The 11,160-nt window shown below is 31.8% G+C and overlaps 2 protein-coding genes across 3 annotated transcripts; one reads left to right on the top strand and one right to left on the bottom strand.

The window, feature by feature from the left end:
• Positions 1-1,672: 1,672 nt before the first annotated feature.
• On the top strand, positions 1,673-4,378 carry LOC114388450 (FCS-Like Zinc finger 10-like). 2 transcript variants are annotated; one of them, XM_028348945.1, is made up of 3 exons: positions 1,673-1,766; positions 2,716-3,853; positions 3,936-4,378. In XM_028348945.1, exons 2-3 carry the CDS (start codon positions 2,811-2,813, stop codon positions 4,084-4,086), a joined length of 1,194 nt encoding a protein of 397 aa, XP_028204746.1. In that variant the 5' UTR covers positions 1,673-1,766; positions 2,716-2,810; the 3' UTR covers positions 4,087-4,378. The 2 variants fall into 2 exon arrangements, with proteins under 2 accessions (XP_028204746.1, XP_028204745.1); XM_028348944.1 differs by having other exon boundaries at positions 2,697-3,853.
• Positions 4,379-5,177: 799 nt separating this feature from the next.
• Positions 5,178-10,631, bottom strand: LOC114388449 (probable sulfate transporter 3.4). Its single transcript, XM_028348943.1, has 13 exons — positions 10,249-10,631; positions 9,788-9,836; positions 9,442-9,649; positions 8,942-9,113; positions 7,498-7,563; positions 7,295-7,408; positions 7,076-7,192; positions 6,804-6,930; positions 6,431-6,717; positions 6,123-6,313; positions 5,946-6,031; positions 5,788-5,864; positions 5,178-5,694 (listed from the first exon to the last, which is right to left on the bottom strand). The coding sequence occupies exons 1-13, from the start codon at positions 10,567-10,569 to the stop codon at positions 5,551-5,553; spliced, it is 1,959 nt and encodes a 652-aa protein (XP_028204744.1). The 5' UTR covers positions 10,570-10,631; the 3' UTR covers positions 5,178-5,550.
• Positions 10,632-11,160: the final 529 nt, after the last annotated feature.

Raw genomic sequence — 11,160 nt, 5'->3', positions numbered from 1 at the left:
TAAATTATATAATATGAATTTAATACTATAAGATACGAGATACTAAATTAGATTAAATGAAATATAGTACTCCACATAGTAGCCTATTTTTTTGAAGGTCATTTATAGTAGCCTATTTAACTTTTACCTTGTTGTTGTTTTGTGGCCCCATTCTCATTATTACGTTGTTAATTGGACCCACACAAAATATGAAGCTGTGGACATAGGTCAGTTACTTTTTGAACCCCGCTCAGCTTTCTTCCTTTGTCCTTCTGTTTTGTGCCGACTCCTCCCAAATCAACCTCAACAAGGAAGGCACGTGTCCAATTAATTAAAGTATTACACACATTAAGAAAAAAAAAAACTCATTGGTTCAGGGAATTTCACATTAGATTTTGCATATGAGATTAATAAATAAATAAATAAACATTGTTGTGAGAAAACAGCTTTTTTAAGCCTCAATTTTAGATGTTTATAAGTTATAACTGTTGAAAAAATTATTTACATTAAAATGGGTTGAAGTTCTAATATATATACATAAAAATAAAAGTATAAATTTTAAAATAAAAAGCGTAATTTAAACATTTAGAATTTATAGTTTATTCTTTTACTTGTTTTTCTAGTAATTAATTTTTTCTTTTTTGCAATAAATTATTTGCTTTACTGAATCAATTAGAATTTAATGTTAGATAATCTAAGATTATCTAAGAATTAAATGAAGTACAGTATAATTAATACTGTATTTTGTTTATTTTACCATTAACATTTAATGTTTACACTGTCTTTTTATCCTACATAATTTAATATTAATAAAAAAATAAATTATTTGTCATATACTACTTACACCAAGTGTGATGTTGTAATTAATAACTTATGTGAGTTTTTTAATAATATAATTTTGTTTGTCAGAGGTAAACTAATAATAGTTATGCTAGATTAGATTATGACTTATTTGATGACTAGATTTAATGTTATGTGGAAAAAGTTAGAAAAAATTCACTATTTTAGTATTATTTATATACTTTTTTAAAATTTAATATAATGTAATATAAAAAAAATCAATATATTGTAAATAACAAGATTATTTTCATATAAGAGACAAGGTTACATTTACAAAGGTTTTTCTATATACCATGAAATAGTCTCGTAGTATTAATAATGAGATGTGTTTTTTTATGGTACTTGTGATCTCATGTTAAAAAAAGTTTTTTTGGATTCATGTGTCAGTCATAATTTAATTAAATTTAGATTACTCATTTGATTTTAGAGTTTCATGATTATAATCTTTATAATTATATTTTTTTAGTTCTTATCTTTTATATTTTTTATTTTTATTTTTATAATTTAAAAATTTTATATTTTAATTTTCGTGTAATTCCTATAATTTAAAAGTGACATTTTTAGGTTCTATAAGTTATATAGTAAGTAAAAAGACTATTTTTAAAGTATAGAAATCAAAAAAGAATTAAAATATAAATTATAAAAATAAAAAAATGACTTTCAAACTAAAAGAATTAAAAGAGAATTAAAATATAATTATATGAGGTAAAAGAAAATTAAAATATAAAATATAAGATTAAAAAAATTATTTTCAAATTATAGGGAGAGAATAAATTAGTAATTAAACCTTTATTTAATAAATACTATAAACAAATACTCGCGTACAAGGATTATACGTATTTGTATTCTAGCTCCCAATGATGAGAACAGTGAGATGAGAAAGACAGAAAGAGAGAGTAGTACATCGGAAAGGTTTCCGCATTTGGGTTTCTCTTTGATTGAAAAAAGTAGGTCGCTTTACACTAAATTTGTCTGCATTTACTTCTCACCAATCTGATGCATTCTGGGAATGTGTAATGGTTTTTTATGAAAGGAAAATTTTCTTTTTTTGGGGTAATAATCAGAGACCATTTTCAAGCTTTTGCTAGATTGCTCGATCAGATTTTGTTTTGGGTAATAATTTGATCCTGTATAAGCTGATTTCACTGTTGAATTTTTTGTGTTTAATGAATACTTTAAAAAAAAAAAAAAACTTCGCAATCGCAACCAAGAGATCTTATTGTGGTATGCTTCTTAGGAGTTGCAAATTTGTGTGTTTGTTTGTGTTTGTGGTATCATCTGGAAATCTGACTTGTTGGTTTGGAGCTTCCAAAATGTATCTATTACAGTTTCTTCAACCTTTTTTTTTTTTTACTAAATTCGATAATCCTGATCATTACCCATCATTTGTTTGTTCCAAATTTGTTTTGAAGCATTATGTTATCCAGGATGTCTTTGGAAAAGCTTTTATTTCATCATTTGCTAAAATTGTCATGAGATTCATCATTCTAAATTTATCACTTCAGATGGAAATTTAGATTCTTGTATTGCTCTTTGTGCAGCAAATATCACTTTTATTTGGAATGGAAATTAATACTCACTCCGATATTAACTGAGTTGCAAAAATATCAATAGATTTGCAGATTTGTTTTCTTTTTCGGGCTAGAAAAGCATTTAACAATTTGCTAATATTTGTAATAGCTCTACTGCTCATCGTTGCCAAATTTTGCAAGTTCCATTTCCTTTTATAATATCTGTGTACTTGGGGAAAAAATAGAAAAACAAAAACTCTTCGAGTGGCTAAATCAGTAAGCAAATTTTTCATGCTTTGATTAGTTGTTGTGAACTTTGGTCATGATTCCTATTGTCTGGGAATTAATACAATGCTATTTCTTTAGCTTTTTGAATTTGATGCAGCAAGCAAATGATGATTTCATCCTTTTAAGAGGAATGGGACACTAGGATAATGCTGAAGAAGGGAAAAGGATCATATTTGGAAGATTTGTAATCTCATGGCTGATTCTTCTTCCAATTTCTCTTTACCTTGTGATGCATTAAGCCCAACACAAAAGAGTTTCTCAATTTTCCATACCTCTGGTTCTTGGTTGGGGGTTGGTGCTAAAGGTTTGCCTGATTCTGAATCTGTTTGGAGCCCTACATCTCCTCTGGATTGCAGACTCTTCTCAAATCTTAGCAACCCGTTTAGTGCCAAGTGTTCTAGACCATCGTTTCAAACTGGGCATAAGAAGCAGTTTGATGGCAGTAAAGTAGGCCTTGGCATCATAAGCTCTCTTGCTAATGAAACCAAACTTAACAATGACATCCTTGGTAAATTTAAGAGGAAAGGTATAATTTTTGGACCACAGGTGAAAACTGGCATCCTTAAATTCTCAAACAAAAACCATGAATCCCTTGCGCCTTATTTGAAATCTAATTCCTTTCCAAAAAACTGTGTAATTTCGCTTCCTTCTGAAACCACAATTCCCAAATCTGAACTGGACAACTTTTATGATGTCTCTGGAAAGAAAGATGGCAATTGGGAATCCGAAACTTTCAAAAGTACTGTGACTTCTTTGCCTGATTCCTTTAGCCCTTCCTCATTAATCAACTCAACTCAAAACTCCAAAATGGGAATCAATGAATTAGGTGTAGAAAATACATCTGCATTAATGAGTTTGCCTCAACTGACAAGCAGAGGTTCACAGGTTGATAATTGTTTGAAAATTAAATCAAATTCACTTCCAATTTCCATTGATTTTAGTAAAGGGTGTATAGGCTCACTCTCTGCAAGAGAGATAGAGCTTTCTGAGGATTATACCTGTATAATTTCTCATGGTCTAAACCCTAAGAGAACACATATTTTTGGCGACTGCATTTTGGAATGTCACAACAATGACTTCACTGAGTTCAACAAGAAGGAAGAGCCTGCTTTCAGCTCTTCTCAAGTTCCTGCATTTTCAGATGGATCAGCCCCTTATCCTTCTGGCAATATTTTGAGCTTTTGTTACTCATGTAATAAGAAATTAGTAAAGGAGGAAGGCATTTATAGATACAGGTTTGTCCCAAACATTTCTCTAAGCTACTGTTACTTCAGTCAAGTCAAAAGCGCCAGTGGTAATATATTGTATATCTTGCAGAGGTGAGAAAGCATTTTGCAGTTTTGAATGTGGATCAGAGGAAATTTTGGTAGGGGAGGAATTGGAGAAAACTTGTAATTACTCAGCAGAGAGCTCTCCTGACTCAAGTTACCACGATCTCTTCCTCACGGGTCTGCTTTTGTCCAAATAACACGCTTTCTTTACTTTGTGGAGAGATACTGTGAATAATTTTATTTACAAACAGCTTCCTGTGTGGATTTCTTTGTGCTATGGATGGTTGCAATGCAAAATTATGTTGTGTGCTGGTTGTTAACAAGAACCATATTTCATAGTTCAGTGAGTTATTGCTGGAATAGGCAGAGTTTTCTCCCTTCTGGTAACTCTTGAACATATATATGCATTGTAATGATCACTGGATGAGTTGATTAAAGAGGCTACAGGAGGCCCTTGCTTCTCATCATTTTCTCTTTACTTGCCTATCATTGCCTTGTACCTTTGCTTAAAAGTTAAACATAATCAACTCATTGAGATTTCTTTTAACTACTCTAGTTTGTATTAGTCATTGTTTGGTCAGCAGATAAATTTGTTCTCATACCAATACCATGACTACATATACCAGTGTTCTTCTTCCCAAATTATCATTTCTTCATTTTGCTACTTTAGTCCAGAGCAGGGGCCTTACTCCGAAATTAGATTGCATAAACCATTTATGTATCCTATGACATGGTTTCCCGGTGTTCCTTGCCAATACCCGCATGATATATGTCAAATTTTTGTTGATGAAATAGTATGATGAACCTTGTAATTGAAACAGATTAAAATAGTAATTTGATAGGTGATGACTTGATGAATCATTCTTTAAAATATCTTTGACTTGATGGCCATTATTTCTACTTCGAGATCCAACTCACCTAAGCTTTTTCTCAACCAAAAACAATCATATCATTATTAGGATTTAATTATGATGAGAACTTTTTAAAAGGCCTAATCACTTTTATGACATAATAGCATAGTTTTAACATGAATATAGTCTAGTAAGAACTTTGGCACAGTTTTTACTTGCAACAAAGGACCCACCGCGAAGTTGGACTGCTGAGAAAAGCCCACACAGGCCGAAGGAGGCCAACGGGGAAAGATAGAAGAGATGTAAAATGCATTACGTGATTTGAATTTACACAATTTTATTATATCTAGGTCTTTTATACTCTACCTAAACCTTTTTACCAACTAAACTCGTTGATTAGTTTTGTGGCAAATGTTGTTTAAAAGAAGAGATGACCATTTTCCATTCTTTCTTCTTTCGTTAAAGGTTGTATTCATATTTTCAACTCAAAATTTTCTACATGAATAAGGTTATCAAACATCTCTTAACAAAATTGCTAAAGTAGCAGAAATTATAAGGAGTAACATCGGCAGGCATCAGCTGATCAACCTGAGATAAGAAACACTCTAGTAAAAGAACAAGGTCCTTGATTTTCAAGGCACTCCTTTTTTCTTTTTACGGGGTAATATTGTTTTGAAGGTTTCTACTAACAGAAATTAGACTCTCCGGAATTTAAACAAGTATTCATCGCAGGCAAAAACAAAAGGTTAAAGTTTATCCCCTTAAGTTTTATGGTTCCTTTAACTTCTCTTTCCCGTCCTTGATGGGAGATCAAGGCTGAGCTTTCCAGATTGATGAAATGTCAGCCACAGCTTCTCCCACTGTGAGATAGACTCCTTTTAATCCAAAAGAATCCAAAATATTTGACTTATGCAATTTTTCCATCACATTTCCAATAGGATTTGCCAACACAAGCTGCAGTAGCCAATTATAAATGTTAGGTTAGAAACCAAAATAATGGGTAGTGTAGTGTTTTAGGCATTTTGATATGTCAATCAGTGTCTGTACCTCAAGTGATCGCTTCTCCAGCATCTTTCTAAGTTCACATAAAGTGTCAAGCCCACTTGTGTCTATGGCTGTGACAGCTGACAAAAGAATATTATTAAGTCAAAATGTGTCAAAATTTTAGATATAACTAATGTTGTAGGTCCAATGAAAATATGTACCTGTCATGTCTAAAATTATGCACTTCAATGGAGCTCCATTATTAGCTTTTATATGCTCTTCCTCTTCTCGAACCCATCTCAGAATCCTGTTGCAGGAGAAGCTCTCAATCATATGGAATAATGGATTCACTCAAAAGCACCATATAGAACTACATTATTGAAATAGCATTGACCAACCTTTCTTGAAGATAAGTTGAGTTAGCAAAATAGATTGGAGACTCAACAGCCAAAATGAGAAATGAAGGAACTCTTAAAGCTTCTATGTATTGGTTTATGTTGTGGAACATTTGTGTTCCTGGTATATTCCCCAAAACCAAAGTGTTTGGTCGAGTGACATGAAGCAGGATCTTGAAGACTGATATGATAACCTGAAGATTTTGACCAAGTCAGTTGGTATTTTTATGGCAAAACAATTACATAATCATGCTATTATATTTTAGCTTTGTAAATAACAAGAAAAAAAAATTAATGAATTAACATCTTACCGCTATACCAAGGCCTAAAGGCACTGAAATGAACAGAACCCCAAAAAAGGAGCACAAACAGGCCAAGAAATCAAGTTTGTCAACCTTCCATAATTTGTATGCAGATTGATAATCTATTAGACCAATCACAGCAGTGATGATAATGGCCGCTAAGACAACATTTGGTGTATAGTAGAACAGAGGCATGAGAAACAGGAGGGTCACTAGAACAGCTGCAGCCATGATTATATTTGAAACTGTTGTCTGTGCTCCAGCATTATAGTTAACAGCTGATCGAGAAAAGGATCCTGCAAGCATATTCTACACATAAGAATGTACGTAGACTTTCTCAAAATTAACTAGGCATATGATCAAATTAGAGGAGAATAATTACCTGTTGTAACATAACATGAAGAACAAGAGCCAGCTATGTTCATTAGACCAATGGCCATCATTTCTTTGTTTCCATCCACCTGGTAGTTTTTAAGTGAAGCAAATGTTCTACCTACTGCAATTCCTTCCTGTCACATAAGAAAATTTAGTGGAATAAGAATGACAGTTAAAGGAAATTACATAATATGATAATATATGTCTGTAAACATGTAGTTATGACCAATATAAGAGAATGCAAATCAATGATTTTTTGTGATCAACAGGACAACTTACAGTAAGAGATAAGATCCCTGTAATGATGCCAGTTTTGATAGCAAGAGCCAAGTAAGGACCATTGAAGTATAGCATGTTTGCTGATGGTGGATTAACTCCCTTTGGTAAGTGCCCAATCTGCCAGAGAATATACAGAGTAGTAGTTATTAGAAAAAGAAGTTATCTTTGTGCATCTCTTGTGTGTTGAAAAAAACAATGAACAAGTATATTATGTCTTACAACTGAAATTTGATGAGTCGTATTTCTCAGAAGAAAGACTAAAATGGTCGACAGAATAACTGATGTCAATGGGGCAGCTGCTGAAACCCAGAATAGTTTTGGTTTCCTCAAGCTCTGTTGCAATGATTCAGAAGAATCAGAAGAACTGTGAGAGAACAGTAATAGACTGTAATAATAAGTTTGTGCAAGATAGAGAAATTTACAATGTGTCTTGTTGTCAGCAAGAAGACCAAGAAGCCGAATCCCAGAAGAATGGTTTGCCATGACCACTGCAAAGTTGCACAAATATGTTAGTGAACATGCACGTATCTACATTCACTAGGACAAGTACCTTTCATTTAAAAGCGACCCTTAATTCCCTAGCTCTTAATTAAGAACTATAGAAAGCAAAAAAAAAAAAAAAATTGTGATTCTCCAAGAATTTTTTCTTTCTTTTGGAACGTGATTCCCTAATATAATACTCCAAGAAAGCATATTTAAAAAAATAGGTATCCTTCGCTTGCCAATCTTGGAGTCCAATGATAGTCTAAATTCTGAATAAAAGAATCAGTTCCATCAGAATGCTTGAAAGGGTTGTGTGGTGCGGGAGACTTATTTTCTTTTCTAGGTAGCTTTGCTATACCTTTGAAAGAAGCGAAACAGTAACCAGAAAAATTTATCAAAACAATTATTTTGTGGCTATATTTTTAACTTTACTTTCTCAACTTTATTCGCATTTCAAAAAGCATAACTAGAGGCTGTTTTTGTACTGTGAAATCAACTAGATTGAATAAGTTCTAAAACATAAATTACGATATGTGCAATATAATAGACTTACTAATAGGTAGACAGGTATTCTGGAGTGATTTGATTTAATTTTACTAAATTCAAATTAAATCAAGCCAATTTTTACTGTTTGATTTGACTCGATTTTAGGTTTTTTTTTATTTTTTAATATATTATTATAATTTAAAATATATCAACTAAATTTCCATAATTATTGTGTTATATTATTTTAAAAATGAATTTATTTTTTATTAAATTTTTTTTAACATATTTTAATTAAAAATTATTATTTTCACTTCTATATAACATTAATATAAAATGATATTTGTAGTTTGTAACATAAAAATAATTTTGTACATATTTAACATTATTTTTTAATGTATGAAAGTAAAACATTTTGATTATAGAAAACAATATAATTATAATATGCTGATTAGTTCTATTTTTTATACTAAGATTAGAAAATTAATCAAACCGTAAAAAGTATGTAGTTTTTAAAAAATTTAATTTTGGTTGTTTTCGGTTTAAGCGGTTTCGGTTTTTTTTATTGGTTTGTGGGATTACAAATGATTTGATTTGGTTTTGAATAGCCGTAGTTACTAGTAAATTTTTTTATAATCTTTTACTTGTAATGGGTAAAGATTTAATTATTATACAAAAAAAAATCAATTTCAAAAATTAAAGCCATACACGATCCACTCTAATCGAACTAAAATTAAATAAATGTCTATTTGGTTTTTATAACTATTCATGTAAGAAAAATCATTTATAAATAAGTTAACTCTTGGTACAGTGGTAAAATATTTGATTCGAAGCAAGCATTGTTAAAGTAAAAATCGCAATTAGATTCGAATATTCGATGCTCTTGGTGGAGCTCTGTACCTCGTGTCTTTGTTTGAAAACAGAGATCATAACAGGAATTATTTGCATCTTGCTGGTAAAGTGCACAATTCCAAGTAACCCTTTCAGCTGCTGCAGTGACACAATAACGGCAGCACCGCCTGTGAATCCAACCAGCGTTGCCTTCGACAGAAAATCAATTACGAAGCCTAACCTGTTTACACAGCCAAAAGCTTATTTTAATCATAAAATACAGCCTGTAACTGCAAGTAACCATAAATTCTTCATTTTTCAACTTTATTAGGAAAATACTAATTGCTAGTTTTAAGATGTGTTCGGATAAATTTCTCTGTAAATAAAAAATAATAATTATGCTCCAAAACTGTAAAAAATAATTTTATACATTCATTCGATTATAATTTAAAATAATTCATATGATAATTTTCTAATAAGATAACAGTATAAAATTATTCACAAGCATTCAACTCAAAGTTAAAATTAATCTATGCATAATTTTTTTTTTGAGTGTTTTGAATTAATACCTTAATATACCGAGAGAAGCTTGGAATACACCAGCAAAGAAAGTGGCGGTGAAAGCCAATCCCAGATAGAGAATAGGTTCTTGAGTGTAAGAAATTTTCTCACTTAACATTGATCCCATAACCAAAGAGGCAATGGAAACAGGCCCAACACCAAGATGTCTAGAACTTCCAAGCAGCGAGTATATCAATGGGGGCACAAAACTCGAATCTGCACCATATTCAAACCATTTCAACCGTTACTTCGTTCCCCCACAATATTGAAACGTCCATCATAGCATATTTTCCATTTTGTAATAATAACTCAATTCCAGGCAACGCGGAAACGACAAATAAAAAAAATACTAACACAATCCAATAATAGGTGGCAAGTTGGCAAGCTTCGCATAACTGATTCCCTGCAAAGAATAAGAGACAAACATTGAAACTTTCAGACGCGTTAAAATGTAAGTAAGTTTATGTCAATTATTAAAGAGTTTGTGAAATGCTGTTTGAAGAAAAAGAAAAAAGAGACTCCCACTGGGGTGGTGTATGGAAACTCGCCTAGAATAGGGAAATCACATTTAAGACGCAGAAGTTATAACTATCATCTTTGATAATCATGTTCGAAACATGAAAAATCATATCTAAAACATGCAATCAAACACCTATATAAGGAAAAGTAAAATTAGGGACGAAACAATTTATATACAAGTTAAAAGAAAAAAACATGAAAAATCACATCTAAAACATGCTATATAAGAAAAAGTAAAATTAGTGATATAGAAGTTTGAAAAAGAAAAGTAATTTGGGTGGCTAAATGTTGTGAACCTGAGGAATGGCGAGGCTGGAAATGGTGAGGCCAGAGATGAGGTCAGAGCGGAGAAGGGTGAGATTGTAGTTTGGGGCCCACTGGAAAATGGGGAAGAGATACTGAAGTGCGAGGAGGAACTTTTTGAAGCAAGTTTGGTTCTTGAAACGGTAGAGAGGGTCATCAGGGAAGAAGATTTCAGAGACTCTTTGTCTGAGTTTGTGGAGTGTGGTTCGGTGTGGTGGCAACTGCACTGCATGGATTTGCATTGTCTCGTCCTGGATTTTGATGGTGCTTTCATGGCTATCAAAGTGTTCCACTCTGTTGGAGTTCACACCCATCTCTATTCGCTAGTATTTCCTCTGTCTGCGGTTTCTCTTAAAACACAGCCACAGCGTTGATGCCAATTTATAGAGGGACACATGTCTTACATTGCAAACTCTCCCTTTCACTGATTACCGCTCGAGTCTCGACGCTTGTGTTGTAGGGACATGTCGGTCACTTTATTCCCTATAATCTTCCACGGTTATTACTCTTCTCGCTCAACTAATTCTTTTTTTACTTTCAGTTTCTTTGACTAATTATAAATATTAATGTCATTTGACTGATATTAACTTCAATATACACTTCGATAAATATATTAATTAATGTAGTAATGATTAAATTTGAAAAGGAACAAATACAATACAAATAAAATAAAATCTTGCTGGATTGTTTGGTTGAAGAAAAACAGCAGAAAAATAAATTAAAAATAAAATAGTAAAATCATTTGGTATGAATAAATTGCGAAGAGAGAATTCAAATAAACGTATAAAATACTATCTCATCCTTGTTATATTCATGCTAACAGATCGTAAATAATTGATTAAAATTGATATATAATCGATTAAGTTGATTAACAAAATAATTAATTATATTTGCATAGAATGTAC

Source organism: Glycine soja, chromosome 15 (assembly GCF_004193775.1).
Source record: "Glycine soja cultivar W05 chromosome 15, ASM419377v2, whole genome shotgun sequence".
Taxonomy (NCBI): domain Eukaryota; kingdom Viridiplantae; phylum Streptophyta; class Magnoliopsida; order Fabales; family Fabaceae; genus Glycine; species Glycine soja.
Note: the sequence above shows the minus strand (reverse complement) of the source record. Positions and strands in the feature narration are given on the sequence as shown.

Bases quoted from the DNA above. Each gene is read 5' to 3' on its own strand.
- LOC114388449 (XM_028348943.1), bottom strand. From the start codon at position 10,569: ATGGGTGTGAACTCCAACAGAGTGGAACACTTTGATAGCCATGAAAGC. The intron at 6,718-6,803 runs GTAATTATTCTC...ATATGCTTGCAG, and splicing joins TTCATGTTATGTTACAACAG to GATCCTTTTCTCGATCAGCT. The intron at 5,865-5,945 runs GTACATATTTTC...TTCTTTTGTCAG, and splicing joins CATAATTTTAGACATGACAG to CTGTCACAGCCATAGACACA.
- LOC114388450 (XM_028348945.1), top strand. From the start codon at position 2,811: ATGGCTGATTCTTCTTCCAATTTCTCTTTACCTTGTGATGCATTAAGC. The intron at 3,854-3,935 runs GTTTGTCCCAAA...TATATCTTGCAG, and splicing joins GAAGGCATTTATAGATACAG to AGGTGAGAAAGCATTTTGCA.